Raw genomic sequence first — 25,604 nt, 5'->3', positions numbered from 1 at the left:
AAAAGTTAATGACTTTATGCAAAAATGTCAGACCAATAATAAAAGATTTGGCACACACTCTACAGCACATGTCATGATAAATACTAATTTTGCTTTGAGAAACAAAGGTGTCTCCTTCACTCAACAGCTACTGCACAGGACAGAAACGTGATCACTTCCAGTCACAACATGCTGGTTTTGGGAACTCTTAGCTCACGCTCTGACAATCTGTGGCATCTGAAGGGACTCTAGTGCATAATAACAAGTCTCTGGAAATTTCGAGGAAATACTTCACGGCAGCATTCCTTCTGAGCAGCAGCCTCAGCAGCATCTATCACTGTACAGTTCTCCCCTCTGACTCCAGATCCTTTTTCCACAGACCCCCTCAGACTTTTAAACTAAAATACCGTAGATCCCCAATACTTCCATGATAAATCAATTTAGGCTCTGAAGTTCTTACCTTGAGATTCCTACAGAGAAGCACTAGTGAAACTGGGAGTGATTCTCAGGCTGAACTGGTTCCCACCTCCATAACCCGACAACCTCCCACCCCCATTTGAAGCCAGCTCTCAAGCCTTTGTGCTCTCTGTTCCCAGCAGACCAATGAGACCCTCACAAAAAACCCAGGCCACAAAAGAAACCTGTTTCCTTGGAAACTTCTCCCAACTACTAGAAAAAAAAAACATTTATAGGACTCACAGGACGACAAGGGGAAAAAAGGAGTGGCAGTGTTTGACTCATTTCTCTCTCGAAGTGGGCATCAAGCACGATATATTTGGTGAAAAAAACTGCACAGAAACATGAGGATGTCAGCTCTCTCAGGGATGGCTCCAGTGAGGAAACCGCAGCACAGAGGGATCATGGGTACAAGCACAAGTTCGAGAAGCCGACCCCATCATTAGGGAAACTGTGGCTTTTGGGCGCGCGCGCACACACACACACACACACACACACACACACACATACACATTCCTCACATACTGCATGCTCAGAGTCTAACTGTGGGCTCTGTGAGTACGTATATGTGTGACGTGTTGGGCTCTTATTCAGTTTCACCTTAACCTCGTGTCCCTAACTGGTCGGAGCAGGATACTAACCACTCCTGAGCGAATGCAGCATTCCAGTAGGTGGGCATGCATTTAAAAAAGACTCATTATGTAAATTAGGAGTCAAACAGCCAAGAAGTTGTGAAATATAAGTGTTAAAAGGAGCACACAGGTGGCTGGAGGGAGGGAGGGACCTCTACCTTTCTGCTCCAGGGAGAGAAGCGGCAACATTCGGTAGGGGAGGAGGAGCGGGTGGACTCAAACTAAAGTACAGGGCAAAAAGAAAAGGACAACAAAACCATATGACAAGAATGAACATGGAGATACTCAACATAAACATGAACATGGACAAAAAAATACAACAATACTGGGGTAAACTTGGAGAAGAGGAACATGTGGACTGTGAAATGTATTTGAATCGAGACAGGTTGATGAGATGATTTTAAATATACATGAAATGTAAACAACCATGCTCTGCACAGACCACATTGAACACATCACAGACACATTCCACTTCCCTCTTTGTTACCTGCGTTTGTGCTAACTGTGTTGCTGCATCTCTAACAAGTTTTTCTGGCTGGTCGAAAGGAAAAAATGTGCATTTCACTTTAAAACAACATCAGAAATCTGGACAGAGCAACTATGTTAGACTTCTCCATTAAATTAAAACAAACAATGAAAGGAAATCAACACCTGAAAAACAAATATACATTCAAAAAAATTCAAAGTAGTAAATACCATGTGAATTCAAGTACATGTTTGATAAGCAAAATAAAGACAAAAACTAGGGAGGAAAACTGTGTAAAATGTTATAACAATCAAATAAATATAAATTAAATTAAATATAAAATAAACTCACAATTTGATATTGTCACAGATTGGTTTGTTTAGAAGATAACTGATGAACTGTCTGCTGATTCAGTTTGGTAGGTGATGAACCAAAATGCTGTCAAATTTTTCAGTGTATTAACTGGTGCCCTGACTTCCCAGCGTCCAACATGTTGAAGAAAGTTGGATCCAAAGAGAGAATATTTCAGTGGTCTCACCGTTGTCACATTTGTGCCCCTGTGTTCTTGCCTCTGGACGATGTGTGGGGAGGGGTACATGGGCATGGAGATGGTTACTCTCCGCTCCCTGCTGCCTGATCCTCTCCTCTGGTGATCTGCAACAAGAATAGATTAAAACTCTGAAACGTTTACAACATCTACTTACAGGTAGGGCTGGGTATCAATCATTCAAATTAATTTGATACCGGTACTGATACCAATACTGTGACTTTGATACCGGCTCCTGAAGGATACTACTTTTTGGTACAAATTTTATAAAACAAAAAGAAATTACAACATTACGGCATAAATCTTTTTATTTATTTCTCAGCTCCTACTACATACCTGCCTGCCTATACATATGACGTTAGACAGCCAATCGCAAGCATTGTTAGATCTTAGTAGAAGCATGCTGCATGCTCACTGACGCTGATGAAATTTACTCCTTAGGTATTGAAATTTAGTATTGAATGACAAGGCATTTTTCAATACTCGACACTATAGAGGCAATTTGGTCAGGCCCTACTTAAAGGATGGGTCTACACATAGCAATGTCCACATGGACAGGAGAAAACATTACAGTGACCAATAACTCTTTCAATGCACATATTAACTAATGCAATGCATAACACCATGTTGGGTTTTCTACACCATCAGGCCCATTGTACTGTCTGTTGTATGGTATTGTACGGTATCTGTTGTTTAAATATGCTGTCTGTGTTTGATTGTGGTCACTATGGCTGCAGCATGGGTTAAGTGCCCAAGACAAATTTCCCACAATGTGGGACAGTAAAGTTAATCTTGAATCTTGAATATGGAAGTGTAAGAATCATTTGATTTATAGATTGACATAAACTAATTTGTGAATTTATGCTTTGAACACGGAGTACATACACAATAGGCCTGAATAAATACTGCCTTTGTGAAGCTAATAATAATGATCAGGTATTGGGTCAGAAAAGTGGCTGATTAGCAGTGTGATATCGGTGTGTTCCTGTTAGTTTGTTCGTCCGACTTTTAAAAGTGCACATTTCCATTCAAAGCAATCAACAACGACCAAACAAACTATTACCAAATAATTAGCAGAGATTACAGAAATGAACCCCTGTGCTGAATCACAAACAAAAACATTTTAAGCTTCACAAAAATGATTGACTACAGTTGTATTGGATAAAAATATTTTCAGATTATGTCATACTCCTACTGTCCTCTACGGCGCCTACAACCAGGATGCAGTTGCAAAATATGTCCACTGGAGGGCAGAACAACACCAGAATAATACGGTACTAACAACAAGAAACCCTTTAAGGTGGGAAGCAGGTTTCCCATGTGACCCTTTTTAAATAAAGTAACAAAAAAAAAAGAAAAAAAAGAATAGGTTTTTAAATGAGAGTGGAATAATTGGGAAGGACACAGAGAGAGAACAGTTTGGAGCAGCTGTTTGGCTTTGCTTGTGTGTTGTGGTCAGACGGAGTGTCGGGGGGGCTCACCTTGGTGTAGGGCCCACCGGCTGACGTTGGCTTGCCTGTGGAGGTCTACAACACATGCTGGCCGTGTGGAGGGGTGGAAAATGTTCCTCTGCTGGTGCCAGGGAGCTTGGTAATGTGCCGTCAGCTTACTCTCCACATCCAGGTTAGACACCGCTGTCAAAGAGAGACGGACCAGGTCAGACAACTAAAGCATGTGCAAATATAATATCAATGAACTTTGATTTGTATAGCACCTTTAAAAACAATAGTTATAGTACAAAGTGCTTCGATGGAAGAAACAAAAGCACATTCAAATCAATATACATACAAGGGGTGGGAACAATATTAATTCTTAGATGCATCGTAATTCTCTATAAAACGATTCGATGCCCGATTCTGATAGTTGTAAATTGATATTTAAAAAGAATAATTAAAAATGATTATTTAATTTTTTGTAGTTTTTATTTAAAAGTTACTTCCTCCAGACATTTACAAATCAGAAAACAGAGTGACTGAAAGAGGACGGGGTGACTGAGCCTCTGACATGGAAGACTACTGTGAGAGAAGGGGACTTTCACAAGCATGTTTAAGGCTTAAGCATGAAAAAAAAATCTCAGATAAAAAATTTAATTAAACCATTTGTGTGACAAATACTGTGTATGTCAAAATCTAACAAACTCAGATTTATATGTATTTTTGTTTTTAAATCACGCATGGAAATGTACATAAAAATATACTGTGATTTTCCCTCCCGGCTTCATACTCGCCCGTATACTGTTCCTAGCGGGTATACAGTGTATTACCAGCGTTTCAAGTAGACTATACCACTGCATATTTACACATCTTTGTAATACTGGAAATAAAAAATGGGTCATCTTGAAAGGACAGTAAAAATGACAAACAAATACATACAATATAATAAACACATGATGGGGTAAAAAGACGACATCACATAAAAGCAAGTTTATAAAAAATGGGTTTTAAGAAGCGATTTAAACAAAGTCACAGACACTGAAATGGACAAGTTACTGGACAACAAGACAACCTGACCAACAAGGAAGCTTTAATTATTTTATAGGTTCTCAGTGACAACTGTTAACTACTAAAATCTTCATATTTAACCCACAGTCCTCCTCAGATAGATGTTTGATGACTTGGAGCTTGTTGCCAATATAATGCTTGTGTTCAGGGGACATAGTCACAAACTCTTTAACGTCTTTCTGGATTAATGAGGTACAGCACGTGTCACTGGACCCCCTGCACTACTGTGTGTATGCCAACAGATGGAATGGAAAAGCAACTTGCTTCCATCACAAGGGACAGCCTGCTGAGCTCCACTACTGAGGAGACTTTTACATTTCCACTCTTTGTGGTGAGACACTGGATACCATCATTAAGGTTCAGACAAATGACCAATGGGCTTACCATTGCAGCAATAATGGGGTGCCATGAGAGCAGCTGAGGGTTAAAAAATGGTTTGGGATATAAGGCAGATTTGAAGCACCAGTTTCATATTAGAGCTGAAACCTGAGAAGATAACCAGACCCAATGTTAGCAGCACAAAAGCCTGTTGACTGATGCACTGCTATTACCTGCAGCCAAACAATAGGTATTAATGAAACCTGATACTGGGACTTTCATCCTCCGAACATTGACCAGTACCTGGTCTAATCTCCCTGCTCCACTTCACACCTCCTCGGGTTAAACAGAGGTGACGCTCTGCTCTCAAATTACACATCTTACACGGACAAGGGGGAAAAGTGTTAGTTTAAAGGGTTTATACATGTAATGCGTTTTATTTCAGATGTATACAGTAACTGCTGTGTGAGTGCTACAAATAAGATAAACGCAGAAATAAAGAATGATCAATAATCGTGTGCAAATTGAGAAATTATGCACCTCCCCCTTCCAAAAATCAAAGAAAATCTCTCTTCCTTTAGTCTCTCTCTCTCTCTCTCTCTCTCTCTCTCTCTCACTCTCACTCTATCTGTCACATCACACACACATAGAATAAGAAATGACAGCATAAAAATAACAGTATAGTCAGATAACCACATAAAGTAAGACTCAGTCAGGCATTGGCTTGAGATAACATCTTACACATCATCTGTAGAAGAATCCGAGGGAAATCTAGGGGATTACCACTGCTATGTCTTTACTTAAGCAGTCAAACACATATGTCAGTCTTCCCCTACCTGCCAGACATTTCTGGGCTTGTCCTTGACCTGGCAGCTTCCCTGAAACAAACTCTGTCTGACCCACGTGTCTGCTACAAGGCAGACTCCAAGTTTGCTTTGTAGTGCAGCCAGAAGCTAACTTTAGTCTGTTTCACTAAAAAAAGACATTGTTGAACTGCTAAGCGCAGCTACTAAAGGTTAGAAAAACCTAGGGCACAGGGAAAATTTCCTCTAAAGTACGAGTATCAAAAAATGCCTTGTCATTCAATACAAAATATCAACACCTAAGGAGTAAATCTCGTCAGCGTCAGTCAGCCAATAAGCATGCAGCATTAGGGATTAACCAATATGGATTTTTTAGTGCCGATGCCGATATGATTTTCTTTTCATCAGTCTTAGCCACCGACCAATAAGGACTGCTGATTTTCTGGCGCCAATACTGCGTTTGCTCCCTCAATTTACATCATAAAAATGTGAACCCTGCCACACTGGATTTGTTTTTGGAATCTGCTCTGTCATTTCTTCAAAAATAATAAACAGTGTCACTTCTGCAATCGTCTTACATTCACTTCACCCAAATTATGGTTAACTGTGCTCGGGTGAAAAGCTTTAATCAACATCTACAATACTGCCTTGATGATGCGTTGCTTGCTGACATATTATAAGACAGATATAATCAGGTCTTCCCTAAATGTCCTTTGTCAGCACATTTAAAATCATTTAAGAAAACAATAAACCTAAGAAGTAGCCAATTAAATAAAGTGCTTAATTGAACACAGAGCTGCCTGTGGACACCTATCTGGAAATACCAGGTAAGTCATGGTATCAAATTATACCAAAATATCAACCAATAACAAAATATCTAATATGTTTGAATGATACCCAGCCCTAGGAAAACTGCTTCATATGTAAACTACTACTATTGTGAGTTCTAAAGAAAGAGTTTTAACGAAACCTGGTGCCATGCATGCAGTCCCCAGGAGAGCCAGTATGTTTATCTGTCACCCAGAGACAACTTGACGTTTTCCATAAAACCCCCCAGAGGGATTTGAAAAGCCGTCTGTGGTGAGAGGCTGACCTGAGAACAAGCTCTGTGTTGTGTCTCCTGCTCAGCTGTAGATGGAGGAGCTGAACTCATCACAACGTACATTTACCTGCTGCTTCATAATCAAAATGCTTTACTACATGCTATATTATACTTTGCTTGTGTGCTGTGAATAACGCTGGGCAACAATTTAATGTTAATGCTTATTCGTTTTCAGTGAAATCCTACTGTGATATTTGATCATATGATCTTATGTTTTAATTAGTGCTGTCAGTTAAACGTGTCATTTACGGTGTTAACGCAAACCCATTTTAACCCATTGTTTTTGGCCTAGCAAACGTAGTTTTTTTCACATGCTGTTGCAAAACTAGTAACATTAGAAAAACTACAACACCCACGGGATCACAGGAAATATGCATGTTATTCCTTAAAATAAGCTAAGTTAAACTAAAATTAGCTAACCATCTCCTGTCTCTAGCTACGTAAAGTTATTAGCTCCCAGACATCAAAGTGTTCACAACCATCTGTCTTTAATTTCATTCATTTGGTTGTTTTCTTTGATTTGTCACCCATCTGTGTGTGAATACAGTATGTAAACTATGCAATTGAATATTTCAAACTTGAAGCTATGAGGCGTTTCTGTTGTGACCTGTGGGGAGATAAGTGAGTTAGCAGTGGTGTGTTGGGTGTTTGTCAGCCTGTCTCCTCCTTGCCTCCCTGCTGAGATATGAACTGTTGGCCCTGCTGTGTCACCCTCAAACTGAAAACCCATCTGACAACAATAACAACAACTAGGACATCGACTGTGCTCTACTCCATTTCACTTTCCCTGTTTTTGTCTTCCCTCTGCATGAAAACACAAAAACTAAAAACATCAATACTTCCTTTCACACAGCTGCCACTTTCAGTTCAGTACATATACAGCAAAGCATGAGTGGCCTTCAAAGAGGTTTTCATGGCGTCACAAGTCCATATGAGGAAACCCTTTAATATGGGAGAGCAGTGGTCTGCTGTTACCCCAAATAAGGCCAAAGAAAACACATCAGCCTCCAGTCATTTTATTCACCTCTTGGCGACTTTCTCTTTATTTCACATCTGGTGTTAGTGATCTTCAACACGGCCACACTGAGCCAACACAGCCACGTGGCCTCAGGTGAGAAGAAAAACAAAAACTTAAAAAAGATAAAAAGCGAGTTTGACACTCTACTTGATTGCGTCTCTCTGCTATAAAAACTTCCCGTTTTGAGTCTTATTTTTCACTTATTTTCACTGAGGATCATCCTGTGAACCTTCCTGGGAAAGTGAGTTCAATAACTTTATTATCCGCAACCTAAGACAGCCTATCAATCTCTTCTCCTCCTCTTCATCTGCAGCAGGATCATGCCCCAATAACCACAGCGCTATCAGCCTTGCCAGCAGGCCTGCAGGCCAGGAGAAGGGGGGATGAAAGCCTGCCCCCTCAGACTCCTTCTGCCTTGTAATTTACCCAGCACTGGCCCAGACAGGAGCCAAACCAAACCCCTCACACCCACACACACCTACAATTTGCCAGCGGCCTGGGAAAACACAGCCACAGATGTCAGTCATGAGATCACACTTAGATAAGAAAAAGGTGAACGTGGACTGCGCTCAGTCAGTTCTGTTACTTCATGTGAGTTAGTATGTTAAATTGAAGACTTATTAAAAACGATTACGTGGGATTTCGTGCACACTTATGCTAAAAAAAGAGATTATTTTCAGATAGAAGGCACAAAAATCAGAGGTTTTGGATGTGAAAGGCTTTTTCAGTGAGCGCAGAACTTTCCTTCTGAACAAACAATGCAGCAACAATTTGGTGTAACAGCCTGTAGGGTCTCCCCGCAGTTGGGTTGCTTTCACACTCTGTAACACAGGTTATACTAACCAAGCAAAACAACAGAGCAAATGCCTCCAACACTAGCTGAGGAGACGAGCACTTTCATCTTGTCATCTCTTACATCCTCAAACAAACTGCAGACATGTTTGTCCAACCACTGTGGTTCCAAGTTGCAAGTTGTGCATGCACAGCAAAAAGCAATGGGAGGTAAATGCAGTTTTATTAAAGCCCCAGCAAATTATACAGTACCTTGGGATGCAAGAGAAAGGCAGCATCCTAGAGCCATGACTGAGCTGTGTGTTAAACTCTGAGCATCAGTGAGACATTAAATCAGTCAGTGTATCTCCCTCAGTCACCTCAACAGAAACCCTGTGTCCCTCAAGTCTTTGCAGTGAAGTCCCTGGGCTCTGCTACCACCCTGACCTACAGCTCCACTGGAACATCTGCTCACACTCCTCCCCCATGGACCCTTCCCCACCCAGCGCTGGGTACAGATGGTCCGGCCAGGCCCTGACTTGGGCTACCACTAATCTGTTTATGGTCTGCTACAGGAGAGTAGGAGTGTTAATCCAAACCGCTGAAACAACACTGAATGCTTAACCCACAATGGAGGATAATGGGGGGGGGGTGCAGAGGAATGCCAAAGGATCCACAAGGATGGTCAATACTTGAATCCATAACTCATGTATGTGGTATCAAATATCAAGTATCAGTTTGTTATTGTCATTACATTTTTGGATAAATCATTGAAATACTCACTGAACAATTCCAATCCAGTATTGTGCTGTATAATGAAGAAGATCTAAGAGCTAGGAAAAAAATACTCATTCAGTCATTCACATTCACAATAAATGTAAAAGCGTCATTTCACATTAACGTCTGGATGCATTTCTGTAGACGCTACAGTGCAACGGAACAAAACGAGAGAATAAATGCTACTAACCTGAATCGGCCCAGAAACAACATGTAAACAGATAATCATCAAATAGCTGAGATAATTATCCACATCTTTCCTGTTGCCAAAAATCTAAAAATTAAAATCTGCTCTCTGTCAATAAAAACAATGCTGCTGTTTGGCGGTGCGTCGGCAGTCAGCTGCTGGTGAAAGCCCCCTCTGAGGTCTGATCACTAAAACACAAAGAGTAGAGTCCCCATGCCAGGAGGCACAGAATAATACCCGTCTCCCCGGTAATCCGCCCTGAGCCCACATCCTCCCAGTTGATAAGGGTGATGTCGCTGCTGCTGACCCACTGCAGCAGGTGGGGGCACTAGATTGTTTTCATTCAGGAACGAGACATGGCTAAAGCATGCAGACCTGCTGAGAAGCTCCACTTAAGGACACTATGAGTGGAACAACTGCAACAACTTTGTCTGTAATGTAAGTTGTTGAAATGATAACTACAGCATTGATGAGCGGGAACATGAGTACGAAGTGAGAAATCTTTTTCTTAAGGCCAAAAATACTGCCAACTATCCATTAGGTTTCTCTTATTTTGATTCTGCAGCAACACATCGCTGTGAGTCCATGAACGAGGCAACCGTCTGTGAGTAGTTCACATCGGTGACAGCGGGACAGTCGAGTGTGTTATCTAAACTGCTACATCAGTTGAAACGTTGTTGAGAATGACACTCTATTGTAGAGCTGAGCGATGAGGAGAAAATCACGAAATTTTTGACTAACTACCTTTATATTTAAAGGTTCAATATTGGTGCCTTCACAAAATATTAACACAATGAGATTTGTAATAAATAATCGTAAATAATGTGGTAACTGGGTAAATGCAAATAGTAGAACAGCTACAGTAGTCTTGAAAATGACATCGCTTTATTGTAATCTGGCCTTTCAACCAGGAAAAGACAACACTTATATTACAATATTGGAAATTCAAGATGATATCTAGCCTCATATAAATATTTAAAGAAACTTGAAAGTGTTAAAACTGGACACTTGACCTGAAAACTTGCCTTTTAGCACAACTGCACTATTTAGCATGCAAAGGCTAATTATAGATAAGGCTCATATTAGTGCAGGAGACTTAAACTCTTTCCGCCTTTCTCTTCCTGTAAACTTCTTGTCTATACCACCACACCTTTTGAAATGGGCTCTCCCTTACCTCACCTGGAGCTTTGATGTGGGATAGCAGGTGGGCCCTGTGACCTCTGCTTGGAATGTGATGCTGGGAACCAGGATCCCTATTGAGGGGGGGGAGCTAAATGAGCCATTGTTGCAGCCTGATGCTCTCAGCTGCCTGCAGGTACCAAAGCAAAGGGCTTCTAAGCTGTAATCAAACCACTGGTTGGCTTCCTGAAGTGCTTTACTGTTCCTCAACACCATTCATTTAACTAACTGGTTGAGAAATGAAAAATAGCCTCCCCCCTTATGACAGTCGATTGTATTTAAAGTCTTGTGCGACATTTTCCATCTTTTATGAATCTGAATGTATTCTTTAAGGCAACACGTCAAACGTACAGTATGTGATAAGATGACATCACTGCAACAGGAATGGTAATGCAGGTGTGTGAAATTGTTCTTGTTGCATTGCAGCGCTCTAAAGTATGCTCGTGTTTCCTGACTTGAGGTCACAGTATCAGCCCACGCTGGCAGGCCCGCAAGCCCACACACGAGAACCCGTCTGGTGGTGGAATTAAATCCTACTTGTGCTTCGGGAGACTCCGATTTTGGATCAGCGCCTGGACTGCCAATCTGTGTGCCTGCTTGTGTGCAGGGAAGAAAGGGTGGAACTGAGGAAGGAGTGGGGGAACCCCATCTGATATCACAGTTTCCATTATCATGATTATTACCAAATAATGGCAAATAATGTGATAGATGGGCTACTTGTATCTAAACCCTAACATGGTAATGTACCAACACATGGGTTTCCATACAAAGGGGCTTGGCTAGAAAAAAAACAACAACAACTCAAACCCACATCACTTACGACTTGAACCTCAAAGCCTCCCTTTTGTGACCCCCTCCCAAACAGAGCTATAACATTTCTAATGTGTATCAATTTCCTAAACAACTCTAAGAATTATTGTTCAATAATGTCTGAAACCATGCTGCTGCTTATGGGACATTTCCTGACAATGAAATCCTCTCGAAGATCACCCAAAGCTGTAGAAGAGGAGCGGTGTACGACTGAGTCCTGTTTTCTCAGCTGCTTCAAATCACCACTACAAAGTCCCACAGCAGGCTGCGGTGACTTTGAAAAACTTTCCATTTTGAAACCTCCAGAGCGGTACACATTGCCGGGTAGGCACGATGCCAACGAGACGATCTCTCACTCTGACAAAAGAGCGTGCAGATGCTGGAGGTTAAGGGAAGACGAAGGATGTGTGAAGTGAGGGTTAGAATGTCTTACATGCTCGGAAACATTTCCTTTGTAAAGATCTAACAACACATGGTATGTTCATATGAGTGTGCGGTGTGTTCGAGAGCACGGTAATGAGGAGGGAATTTTGTAAGAGCGTCATAACATATTCATGTGACATGCATGCAAGCATTAAAGTTGGCCGTGTTTCTGAGCAAAGAACAAGAGTTTGTACATATCATAATAATAAAAAGGACTGGGGAAAAAGGCTGATAAAGAGGAACAAAAAGCAGATTTTGATAGTAATGGTATCATGAATCATATAAAAGGGGTCATTTGTAGTGATGAATGCAATCATGTTCAATGTTTTGGTTAACAAAACAACTTTATAATAGTGTAAAATGTGTTATGTGTTTATAACGACTTTTAGCACTTGCACAAAGACAGTTTTTACAAGAAAATGTTTGCAACACTATGAATATAGACTAGTTATGCTGCAGGCCCCGCGGCGTGGATGTTCTCTCAGAACGGGTCGACTGGGTGTGGGTAAAAAAAAAACCTGAGCTACAGTTAGCAAACTACAGTTCTAAAAGCTAACTTTTACTGTAATAATACTTTTATACAGAGAGCTGTTTGAGGTTACACCACCAATTATAGCTGCAACTAATTATTACTTTTAATATTGATAAATGGGCTGATTCTATTCTTAATCATTTGATCAATCCATCATTCAATAATTTAATGTGCCAAATGTCAAAGAAATATGAACAAGGGTTTGTGGAAAAAAGAAATCATTTGGTATTTTGGCTTGAAAAAAAAAAAACAGATACATTGGTTATCAAAATAGTTGCTGATCAATTTTTTGTCGATGAACTAATTGATTAATCGTTTGATCGTGTTGCCTCTCTTTGTATTGGAGTTAAACATTTAACTCCATAAAGGTGCACTGTTCCTTCTTCGGTGTGTGTAGTGTACTCTTCTGTGTGTTAAGAACAGAGTTATGCAATGTAATTAATCATTAATCAAGTCATACTGGACAGCTCAAACAGGAACAGGAGTAATTGGACTTCTCAGTACTGTAGTTCCGGTTTATTAAAACTAAATCTGGATTTAAACGTTAAATGAGTGAAAACATGAACCAAATCATGTGGAATTCACTGTATGCAAATAGGCCCTAATTTTAATCTTGGAAAGATAAAATGGCAGTCATACCTACTTTCTGCTTGTGCTGCAAATCTATTTTGCCCTGTCCACTCAACGCGACCTGACCTCTTGTTTACCAGCACTGAGTAGTGAAAAGGAAAGCCACAGCATGACAAAAACTGTGAACGAGAGCAACTCCAAGCTAAGAGAGATTCATTTTTCCATCCTTTGCGTGCACACTCAGCAGGGTCAGAGGGGGTCAGGGCCCACATTCAGCAACCTTTTACCTATTGCCCCCTAGACACCTCATTATTAGGTCTGCACACAGACTGGGAGGTCAGCCCACATCAGCAAACACTTGAGTAAATCACCAGCTTATTGGACACTCATTAACACCACTTGGCTCCCTCTATTACGATGAATGCTAAGTTTAAGCATAAAAACAACCCATCCTCTTGTTTCTAACATTGATTTTTAGCAATAATAGCGTTGAGTTAAAAACAAAAACAGTGCTTTTTTATAAATTCTGTTTTGAGAAAATGTGTTATTGTCAACACAATATCAACTGGCCCAATATTCACATCGCGAAAGGCTGCGACATATCGCGATAGATAAATTAAAATATATCTATCCTACATTTTAATATCTGTATTTATTGCAAGTAATATTGTAATCGCTATATTCAACAATGTTATGTATATTTTCCTCATACCGTGCAGCTCTACTATGGACTTGAAAGTCCTTCCTGACATTAACGAAGGCAGTTTTTTAGGGTTGTTAATGCAGAACATATAGGAAAAAAAGAAAAAAAGAAAAAGAAATGGCCTCTCCTCCGAAGTACACTTAAAATTCCTTTACCCCTTCAATCAGTACGGAGTTCATTTTACAGCTTTGTCCTCCTGATTCGCTGTGGAGGCCTTTGGCTGCAGCACACCCTCTCATATCACATCATTTAACGCTCTTTGAGGTCACAGCTGACTCCTATTGGGCTGTAATGGCTCTCCCGCTGAGCTTGGCCCGGGTCCCTGCTTTCGCTAGACCTTTGAAGTACTCACACACATCACGCCCAGCCTAAGCAGAGGAGGAAGGGGTGTGTCTGGGCTGGTCCTTGCTCAAAAACCTCTCTGGGTTTCAGTACCCTCCAGGTACACCTGGCCTATTAGTCTCACAAATGAAAATGTGCGCCCTTTGACCTCCTGCTTTTGTTCAGCCGGCGCTCCCGTCTCGCAGGCACCTCAAGAAAGAAGAAAGAAACTCTTGGTAGGAGTAAGAGATGAGAACAGAAGAGCTCCTGGCTTTACTGGAAGTAAGGGGAGTGTTAACCACAAGGTGGAGGATAATGAAAAAACTTTGAGTTAGAACAAGGGAAAGAGTAATGTGAGCAGCCTCTGCACGGTCAGCTCTGTCAACATGAACCCGAGTGCTTACGGGAATATGGCTGCCTTTTAAAAAGGGGAAACAAAAGTGTTTTCTCTGTTGCCAGACAGGATGAGTGGCCCAGGAGTGAATTTACCTTTCCATGTGTCCAAAGCCAAGAAAAACAAGAAAAGAATAGCAATGGAGATAAATCTTTCATCAGCCTGCTTCTCTGCCAAAACAACACACTTCACTCAGCGTTTTGTTTCTGCATGCCACTTGTGATAATAGATAAAGTATGCATCTTGCTGCTTCTATACTGTAGACATTATGTCATTTCAAAACAATATCATCAGCATGACACTGCAAAATAAGACATGGCGATGTTTTCATTTATGCGTTTTTGTCAGACATGTAAATTCAGGATAAGCAGGTATGAAGGTGGAGCCTATTCCAGCTTACACTGGACAAGACGCAAGGTTTAGTCTGCACAAATCACATGTCTACCACAGGCTTGACAAATGTTAGGCAACCATAGTGTCCAAATAGACACCAAATGGACTGTGGGAGAAAAACAGCAGTTTGAAACCACCACCTTCTAGCTGTGAAAGTCTACACCGCTTTGCCACCCTGAAGTTAAGGATACAATGGGAAAGGTAAAGAACACTCATTCGTTATAGATAAAATTACTTGAATGGCAATCTGAGTAAATTTGTTTTTAAAGCACAGTAAAAAAAAAAACAGGCATTTATTTTGTCAGGCAACAATAGGTGGCGGTAAAGCTCGGCCCAACTGCAATTTACCATTAAACAGAAGGTCAGAAGCACACCACAGGACAAGTCTGACTGAGGGTAGAACTGCCTCGACAAATCCTAAAATCAAAAAGACATCAATAAAACATTGCTGACTGTCTGAGGGACCTGATGTATGCAGTAGACATGCTTCAGTTTGGGGACCACACCCTTGCTCTTACACACAACCAACGCAACCACAGAAGCACGTCCAGTGTTTTGTGCAGCTGCTCATTCATCAACTTGTAATTCAGTGTGTGACGGGGGTCAGAGGGCAGTAGTCTGTACGGCACTCTAGTCTCGGGTCAGAAACAAAGCCACAGAGGTTGTGGAAACAGAGAACCAATCAACCTACCCTATACATGTGTACATGTGTGTAAATGCCGGTATGCAGGTGTATGTGCACAGTGAGGAGGAACCTCACACGTTTGGACAATGGCTGTGTAACCTGGCTCAAGGTACACAAGAATATGCAGACTGTAGTATAAGTGTCTGAGCAGCTTAATGTTTCCCCACAGTTTCCTGTGTAAACATTGGGCTGTGTGAGCCTCAGACTCTGGTTTCAGCAGTTTACTGGCATCCCTCAGCGCTCACATGGAGCACAATAAGCAGAACAGAGTCTGCAAAGGGAGAGAAACTCAACGAGGGGAAAAAGGAAACCAAGAAAGCAGACATGGGGGAAGGTGTGGTTTTGGAAAGAGACGAGGACAGAATCTGCACTGGACAATTGCAATGGAAACCTCTCTTTAACTGACAAACACGGTCGGACTGAGGTCAGATTTGCGGGCCGGTGACCTGTGTGTATCTGTGGGAAAGTCGTTAGGAGGGAGTGGCATTAGGCTGAACTGGCAGGCTGAGCTGAGCTGAGCTTTGGCCCTCCCGCCCACATCTCCGCCTGATGGGATTCAGCTCAGAGAGAGAATAAACTAAAGGCCTGGCTGCTTCAACACAAACCAATAGCTGGCGGGAAGAATGGCTATACAGGGAGCCAACCCAGCAGCCCTTTTGACTGGAAACAATGGAAAGGATCAAACCAAACCAGTTCCTAGTAGTGTCCTCCATCGCACCCAAATGAGAGGAGAAAATACCACCAAAAGAAAATGACATTCAACTGGTGTGGGAAGACAATACATATATGTCACCATGGGGACAGGAACAAGCCAGGAAACAGCTGCTCTTTCTTCCAGGACACACCAGGAGTGTACCACACGTACCTTTCTATTGTTAGCCTCTCTGAGTCAGCACAAAGCTGGAATACAAATATTTAATCATACACTGTTGGAGATGATTCCGCTAAAGTGGAGACCTGCTGTGTCACTGCCAGCGTGTGCATGTGAACGAGTCAGTCCACTGAAACAGGGAGGTGTGTGTGTTTACTGGTTATCACAGCAATGTAGAAAGCGTCAATAAGCTGGAGTGTATAAACTGAGTGAATCACAGCTGGGCTGCTAGCGCCGTGCGGACACCTCATAGCAACTCACGCCAGCTAACGACAAAAAGGACGCTATTGTCTTTATCATTTTAAACCATGGAAATGGGCACATGTGCATGGAGACGTGTGCACTTTCACAGTTCATTATACCTCAGCTGTGGAAAGAAAACTCAAGTACAGCCCCTCCGTGGCCCATGAGTCCCCTGCAGATGTGTGTCTTAACAACAGAGAAAACTAACCAAATATACAAAAATAAAAGAAATGCAGTTATTTTATTTAACTTTTACAGCCATGGATTGGTTCCAGATATACTGCAAATATTCATCTAAGTGGTACTTACCTATTGATCATCAGCAGAAATCAGCAGGGAGTCAGGGGGACATGAAAAAGAAAGAAAGTAAACACATTATTAGTTGATTGCAGCAGGATATCAGAAAAAAACATCTTGTTATAATGTAATACAGTTTCTTATATAGCTCACATGAATCTCTAGAGAGTACACTAGCTGGAAAGTAGGAGGGTTGTTTTTCATTACATTAGGTACAATTTTGCTTTACTGCTCCTCAGAGAAAACCTTATCATCCACCATATGTTGTTGTGAGACTGTCTCCAACAGGAACCAAACATCTTCCCCTCAGTCTAATCTCTGCATGCGTGCTCCCCAAAGTGTTTCTCACTGACACGACTTTACAGACGAAGGACTCAGGCCTCTGACGGGACACAACTCACGTGTCGGCAGCTTGCACTGAACGTGGCTCTATGCCGAGGGAGATTGGCTGGGAAAAATAAAGAAATGGTCCTGGGTAAAGGCTAGGGAAAGAAAGTAAGCTTAACTCCTGAATAGCCCCTTGCCCCTGGAGGGCTCTCTAGTGTAAGTGCTTCATGAACGGAGGGCCTGAGGACTGGATGCCAATAAACATTATAATCATGGCGGCGGCTGTTATTACGGTACAAGGGACAGGCGCCGTCCCGCTGAAAGAGAAAATATTCTTTGTGGCTATGAAGCTGTGGCTAAAGAGCAGCTATGACCTCTAGATTTTCTATTCTGACATGGCTTTTTTTCTTCTTTTCTCTAAAATCAACCCTTACAGTGTTTCCTGATTTCTCTTTGCCTTCTTATGTCCGGACTTCAGGCCCAACTGTAGCCACCACTAAATTGCAGTAGCAGCATTTTGGTGATGATGGGCCCTGTTGTTATGTCATGATGTAAAATTAGTGGGTGCTGTCAATGACATGGCATCCACGACACATTCGGTTGTGTATGTGGTGACAGTTTTACGCAAGTTTAAGCCCATGGGAATGTAGACCAATCGCTTCTCTCTTTCTCTGACACAGAAGGACATCTCCAGCAAATACAAGAGTAAAAAAATAACTATACAGTCCCACCAAATATCTCAAAGTGCACTGAATCCTTAAAGACAGAAAGGTCAATACAAGTGCTGAATCAAGTACTTCTTAATTTGAGGAGACTGATTTAAGAGCGAAGAAGAAGAAAGCTACAGCAGTCGTGTATTCTCAAACAGCACATATGCCAATTACAATGATAACAGTGGCAGATGTGACTCAAATGCTTGGTGATTTCCTTCATTCAGACAGAGGTAGACAGGTGTATCCCTCCTGTTGACGACTGTTGATTTTGCTGGCCCAAACTGTCGCTGGCAGATTTGATCAGTTGTAGCTAACATTGGCTTCATGAGTTGGTTGAAAACCCCGTCTCCAGCTGACTTTTTAATGTTTCACACTCTTTAAAAAGAGAGCTGTGTAAAACGACGTCATGCACAATGCTTCAACAAGTGGAGAAATCGGCTGTGCCTAGTTCCAGTTGCTAAACTATGATTGGACATTTGCTGTTTGGGGCACTTATAGCCATGTTCCTCTTCAGCCCCCTGTCTCACAAATACACATACCAGTGGATTTAACATACATTGGACAGTGGACAAACATGGGAAATATACAGCAGTGTTTTAACTGGGTCTGAAAGATTGATGCAAATGAAAACACCCACAGATCAGTGTAAAAGTCAGTTTGAGTGACAGAAGAAAACAGACCTCTTACCAAAGCAAACATGAAGAAACAGGCAAACGTAATTTAAAAGCACTTTATAAAGCCAAGCCACTCACCTGATAACATCACCAGAGAAAATGAAATACATCCTATGTACACACACATCAATCATCCAGCCCTCATGCCAATGGCAAATGACTCTGAAGTTGTAATTTACTACACTACTAAACACTTTACAAATATATATTTTTTGCTGGTAGAACTACCACCATGTTTAACCAATCTTTAAAGACCTGATATAACCATAAATTAACTCGACAAAGAGTAAACGGAATGTGTCTTAAGATTACAATGTAAGATGTGGATTGAAGACTGTTTTCCTCCCTGTTCAGACTGCAGAGATTTGGGTGTGTGCTCTTCAGTCAGTTTGGGTGGCTGCATGCACGAGACCACCGGCGTACAGCAGAGGTGGTAAAGGGAAAAGTTATCTTCATCCAGTCAAGCTGTTTCTAATGGTGTCCAAATTCCACCAGATGGCTTTTCTCAGCTGATTGCAGTCAGAAGCAGACCACAAGACGAGTCAGACCGAGGCTAAAAAACTGCCCTTACCTAAATCCTAAATCAGACTGAGACCAAACACAGCTCATATCAACTTCAGGTCTACTCACAGCTCTGCAAGGTCAGCATGAATGCTGAGCTACACAATTACATTTTCCAGCAATGACACAGAAATTCAAACTTAAAGCAAGCTGTGAAGAGGAGTGCGCAATAAAGATACTAAATGACCCTGAGTGAGGCCGAGCTGTTATCACTGATTCTGGAGTCTCTCAGGGCTCACAGTGGAAACCCTTTGGTATATTTCCAGTAATTTTATGCTGGGTCATAGTTTAAGAAAAAAAAAAAACTTTCAGGAAGAGTAGGGCCATAATAATAACAAGCAAGTTGGGCTCATTCCCCCAAAGCACCTGTGGGAGCTTCAGCCAAGTAATAAAAACACACAAGCCCTTAAATCTGCTCTGCACCGCTCCCGAGGTCCCAACTCTATACTGCAAATCAGGGCAAAAAAAATACAACATCTGTTTGCTGTATGTTGTTGCCATTGGTGCCCCAGACCCTGGAGAGGTTTCTGTTAAAACTTTGGAATTTAACTTCCCTACTCCTTCACTGAAAGAAAAGGAGGATCTCCTCTCCAGCTGAACAAACAGCTCTTGCAGCATATAGTGGTGTGGTTAGGGAGGGTGTATCTGACAGAGAGGGATATGTGTGTGTGTGTGTGTGTGTGTGTGTGTGTGTGTGTGTGTGTGTGTGTGTGTGAGCCTCAACCTGACCTTCTGCACTTCAGCACACCAGCACCACTGATATGAACACACATAATGACACAGAAACAGACATGCAAACACACATATAGAGAATAAATATTGCAAGTATGTTTACTGCGCTGTAAATTACCTCAAATACTTCACTATCAACTTTTGTTTTAGGGGCCTGCTTTTTTGCGTCCATGCATGCTGTGAAACTGCTGTGAAAATGATCAACTGTAAGCCTTCTAGTTGGGTATTTTGAAGACCTATTTTCTTGCTCTTGGGGGAAATTGCTGGGTCTTCGTAAATTACAGAGTGTGGTCTAGACCTACTCTTTCTGTAAAGTGTCTTGAGGTGACTTATGTTGTGATTTGATACTATAAATAAAATTGAATTATGAAGTCATGAAAACTCTAGCGGTAAACGATAAACCTGGCAGACAAATTCGATGTCAACAAATCCAAGGAGAGGGCAACAATGCATTGGCATTTGTTGGGAATTACTTTGAGTGGTGCACATTTAGAGTTAGTTAGTTAGTATTTGTGGCAGCATGATGGTGTATGTGGGATTGACTCAAAAGAAACTACAGTTAATGGAGGAGCATGTCACCTGGTGCAGCAGTGTGGCTCATTGGTGTCATTTTAATAGTTTTTGAGTTATCATTTTTTGGGCATTTAATGCCTTGATTCTTGACAGGATAGATGAAGATATGAAAAAGGAGAGAGAGGGGGGATGACATGCAGCAAAGGGCCACAGGTCAGAGTCGAACCTGGGCCTGGTGGGTTGAGGAGAAAACCTCTGTATATGGGTGCCTGCTCTACCAGTGTGCGCCCTTAAGTTATAATTTTAATAATACAGTACAGAGAAATAAGATAATATATCAGACTTTGAATACACAGACAGTACTTGTTAGTAGAATCAAAGTTTTCATGGTTTTGGTTTTCATGGGATTCATTGAAAACAGGAGAAATATTTGAATACCACCAGACTTCTGTCCTTTACACACAACATGTTTGGCCAAGCTTGATGCTGCACACTCTGCCAAATATTAAGAGAGTTACAATCAGAAAGAAGCTGAAACTGTTGTATGTTTTTCAATAACATGGATACCACTTGGGTGACATTGATTAATGGCTGATGGTAAGGTTAGACTCTAATGAAAAGGTGAATGACATATAAATGTCCGCCCACTAGGAGCATGTGATCCTCCTGCCAGCTCCATGCTGTGGAAAATACTTCTCATATGTATCCGAAGCCATACATGCTACACATTCAACTGTCATCAAATCTGCAAATCATATCAGACGGGGAGCTCCCGTTACTACACACCCAACACTTTACTGCAATTACATGTTTCAGCCGTAGGCATTTCCACCAAGCTGCTGAGGCAGCGACTTTGGATCTATTAAGGCCTACGGTGTGTGAGAGTGACACGGTCTGCTCTGTGATACAGGGAAACCGAATCTTCACACAAACAACTGGGTTTCTTTTCAATATAGCATTTTGGCTGCCTTGCCCACCTAAATATCACAGGTCACCCGGAAGCCTGAGATTCAAGTCCTCGCGAAGCAGCAAACCTTATCTGAGCAGCTGCATTGTACTTCATAGAGAGAACATATCGCGTTTCCAGAGGTGTTTATTCCCATAGAGGTCATGTTTCCTTTGGAGTTACATGTTTATGTGCCTTCTCTGCGGTTCTGACGTGTTGAGCTCCATCTAATCACGTATATGTTTGATGGACACGCCTGCCTTACTTATTAGGAAGGACATTTCTTTCACTATGTACTGATCACAGTGTAAGCCAAAAAAACTCAATGACAGGCAGCGTCAATTTCTAAATCCTTCGGTTGTAGTGGAAAGTCTTTTCATCCCCTTACAGACTCTTCCCGCCATCCTTCCATCCCATTACCCTCCAATTAACACCATGATTGGTGGTGTTCAAGTAAAGCCATTAGTTGATTTAAAGGAAAGACTGATTTTTTTGGCCACTAAACAGCAGCAGAACAACAAAACACTGACATATTATCATCGTGGCTAACATGTTAGCAAACTGTTGCCTATTTACACATTTAGCAGACACTGAGCAACATTAGCATTCAAAGTTTGTGGCCACATCCCACTAATCTAAGTCCATAAATGATTCTCCTTTTGCTCTCATTTTATGTCCAGTAAAAATTGTTATAAGAAAAATATTTATTATAGCAGCTTTAAAGCCAGGCAGTCATTCAAAGCTAACTATCCAGCCAGAGAGAGAAACCTGGAAATAAGTAAGGTCATTAATTAATGAGTACACAGCATGGTAGTGTGACTAATCTGAAGTCAAAAGGAAAGAATAGGACAGTTTTCCTTAACAAGTGAACACATCACCATGGAGACGACTGTTGGCTGAGAGCGGACTCATTCAGCCACATCTCATTGGACAGTCAGGTTTCAAAGTGACCAATAAAGAAGAGAGACGGCGTGGGTGTCTTTGTGTTTGTGAATTATATGTGTGTATGTTTGAGTGCTCGGGTGTCCGTAGCTAAGAGGGGCTTTTATGGGAAAAAAAAGGAAGCTGCCTTTGGTGAGAAAGGGTTTTATAATGATTCCTCTCCGAAGGTCAGCATGGATGATCCTTCACACACAGAGAAGGCAGCGGGCAGGAGAGGAGCTGTGGATGTGCACATCAAAGGTGGGCATCAGGACTCGTCTTTATGTTTCATTTTTCTTTTATCTGCCAATCAGTTGCTCCCTCTCTCTTTTTTTTAACCTTACATTGAAAGCCCTCCGGTCCACTCAGAGCACGCCTTCACATGAGCCGAGGCTTGGAGGACGCTCCCAGGAGACCTGCCTGTCCCTTCCCATAACACGGGCATTAGGATAAACTAGGCACAGGGGGAGGGAATCTACAAAAGGCAGAGAACTGGAGGGATCAGCAGGGAGAGTGGAATTTCTTCATTACTTTCTCCAACTTCTTAAGCTCCGCTCCGCATTATCTTTGCGCTCAAAGAAAGTCTGACCTCTGACTTTTGGTGGCTGAATGCGTGGTAGCTTTGTGTGCCGTTCGCACATCAACCCAGGCGTGGAAACCATCACTTAGGCCACTGTAAATGTATGTCTCTCGACCATACTGCAGTTAGTTGACAAACAGCTGAGTTCTCGTAAAACACACACTTTTGTTGTAATGAATTCCTTTCCGACTGGGCAGAGCCCGCGCCGCTCAGCGGCAGTCTGACCGCAGGTTTCTGCAGTACGAATGCACCCAAAGGGCAAACCATGACTGAAGAGGAGGCCACAAGGCTGCTAGAAGCCATGTCACAAGATTGAGCTATTCCTGCTTTCAACATCGTTCAAGATGTTCAGCGCTGAAAGCCGTCAGAGACAGGCAGTTTTATAAACAACACCGAGACCGCAAAGTAGCAAATGGTCTCTCTCTGGGGCAGGGATGAGCAACGTTTACCCTCCAAGTGGGTCTGGGTTCAAGTTGGACCGTGTTGATGTAAGATGTTTCCCAGATGTCCAGCGAGGGAAACAAGGATCTGACCTCTGCTCTTTGATCACCGACTATTCCAGTTGTTACTGGAACAGAGAAAACATTGGGAACACATTTACACAATCAGTGTGTACTGTTCCACAATGTCCTATAAAAACAACTCCACATGTCAACAACAACCACCCTCCCCCCCGCCCCGCCAAAATCATTTTACTTTGACTTCTTCTTAATGAGTGGAATGTAACATTTTATCTGTGCGGCCTTATAATTCATTTAATATTATATCATTGTCAACAATAAAATCTCAAAAACAGCAACATCCAAGGAGTCACACAGTTGAGTGTGAAATCAATTGTCTGAGCTAGCACCATTAAATAAGAAATGCTTCCATGTCCAATACCGAAGAATCACATATTAGAGCTGTTTATGGTCTGGTGACAACCACATAGGAAAATAGTTGTTAAAGGTCTGAAAACACCCAAAGGGCTTGCTTCCTTTAATATTCCCCTCACTAGAGTACATGCTGCTTCATGGTGTTGTAGTCCTCTCTTGAGAAAATAGGTCCTGTGGCCAGCTGTTTACAGTTATGATGCAATTCACTATTAATATTATAGAAATGGTATTGAGATGGTTTGTGCAGTAGGATGATGGGAATTGAGATCTAGGAATTATTGCCAAACTGGCAAAAATTTGATTTGGCAGAATATTACCTGCAGGATTTTTAACATGTGTGTTTATGTGTCTGGGTGCGAATGTGTGTTCACATACTCATGAATATCATATGGAAGATGTTCTCTCCAAACCTCATTATTGTGGTCAATACGGAATAACTGTGATCACAGATCAACTTTTCTTTTCCAGTTTTCTAAAATGGCAGTTTAAAGTCCGTCCATTAATATAGAGTAGTAAAAATGAAAAACAAAATCCATGCAGGAAGTTTAGCAAGTGGGTTTATTAAACGTGCAAGATGGAGGCTCCATCTCCAAATCAGAGTACAGAGTGGCATTTAAGTCGACATCGAGGACAGATGATCACCCAATATAGTACATGGAAAACGTTACAGCTGTTGGTGAACCAGACTATACACTGAGCCCATCTGATATAACCAGGGTTCAAAATTAGCACCAACCACCAGCCAAATGCTGAGTGGCTGGTAGATTTCCTTCACTCACCAGCCAAAAAACAACGGTAATGTATTGAGTGACTGATAAAAATATGACAAAGTTAATTTTGAGCCCTGGATGTAACGTACATTACCTGATAAAAACCCTATTTGGCTTCCTCTGAAAAGGGCAGAACATTAGCATGGCCAGCATTTAATCACTTAAATTTGAACTTTGGAGCCTCACACAGAAAAGTCCCCACATTTGAATTCCCCTCAGGCTAAATTAAATTCTGCTCTGCTTTTAGGGACTGCACCTCCTCGCTCGAGTTCTAGGTTGTAAAAGCTTGCATGAAATCTTCAACACCAGGAGGTATTTATTTTCTTAACAAGCTTATGCTGTCAATTTTCAGCAGCTCTCATGTTTCAAATGCACATATATAACTTCCCAAAAAAATACCTAAGAAGTGGACATGCTCTGCCAAGAGACTATGAAGTCATCGCAGGCCCTGCCCTGCCTGACATGCTCACATTATGTAACCAAAAGCCGGAGTAAAACTCACATGACATCAGCTCCGGATGTGCACCGGGGTTAAACATCCAAACAAAACTCAGCTCTTCTTCTGATCTCACTGGGAAATGTCAGCAGGTTATCAACAACACGCTGACAGTTCATTATCAGCTGATTGATCGCCTACAACAGATCATTGGACTAAGATTAGGTTTTCTGCACTTAAAAGACTTGATTGGTTGTTTTAACAGGACCACATTGATTACATTTAAACCAGAAAAACCAAAACTGCAGCTCCACACATTCCCAGTTGTAGTCTTTGAAAAAAAGGCTGCATTGCTCCTGCTCCACACAAGTTCAGATAAAAACACTCTGAATAGGTAACCACAGTCCCTGGGGTACAATACTGTATCATCTCTGCATGCTATTGGCCAGAAGTGCGTGGTCTGTTAGCCAATGGCGTTGCTTTGTATTGTTACTGTGTGTGTGTGTGTTAGTTTTCCTCATCCCTGTGCTGTGGGGTGTGTCTGTGTGTGTGTGTGTGTGTGTGTGTGAGGGGGGGGG

At 41.8% G+C, this 25,604-nt stretch overlaps 1 protein-coding gene across 7 annotated transcripts in view; it reads right to left on the bottom strand.

Moving 5' to 3' along the window:
• Nucleotides 1-25,604, bottom strand: part of nhsa (Nance-Horan syndrome a (congenital cataracts and dental anomalies)) — a 58,573-nt gene that overhangs the window by 9,977 nt on the left and 22,992 nt on the right. The window contains exons 1-4 of one of the 7 annotated variants that reach the window (XM_032526691.1): nt 16,991-17,031; nt 3,562-3,714; nt 2,072-2,187; nt 1,226-1,288 (exon numbers count right to left, since the gene is read on the bottom strand). In XM_032526691.1, the coding sequence (XP_032382582.1) occupies nt 1,226-1,288; nt 2,072-2,137 (129 nt within the window). In that variant the 5' untranslated portion in view covers nt 2,138-2,187; nt 3,562-3,714; nt 16,991-17,031. Of the gene's footprint in view, nt 1-439; nt 680-1,225; nt 1,289-1,554; nt 1,603-2,071; nt 2,188-3,561; nt 3,715-9,560; nt 9,736-10,731; nt 11,012-16,990; nt 17,032-25,604 lie in introns of those variants that run through there. The other 6 variants (XM_032526690.1, XM_032526689.1, XM_032526686.1 and 3 more) reach the window with 6 other exon arrangements.

Source organism: Etheostoma spectabile, chromosome 9 (assembly GCF_008692095.1).
Source record: "Etheostoma spectabile isolate EspeVRDwgs_2016 chromosome 9, UIUC_Espe_1.0, whole genome shotgun sequence".
Taxonomy (NCBI): Eukaryota; Metazoa; Chordata; class Actinopteri; order Perciformes; family Percidae; genus Etheostoma; species Etheostoma spectabile.
This window is presented reverse-complemented; position numbering and strand designations above follow the sequence as displayed.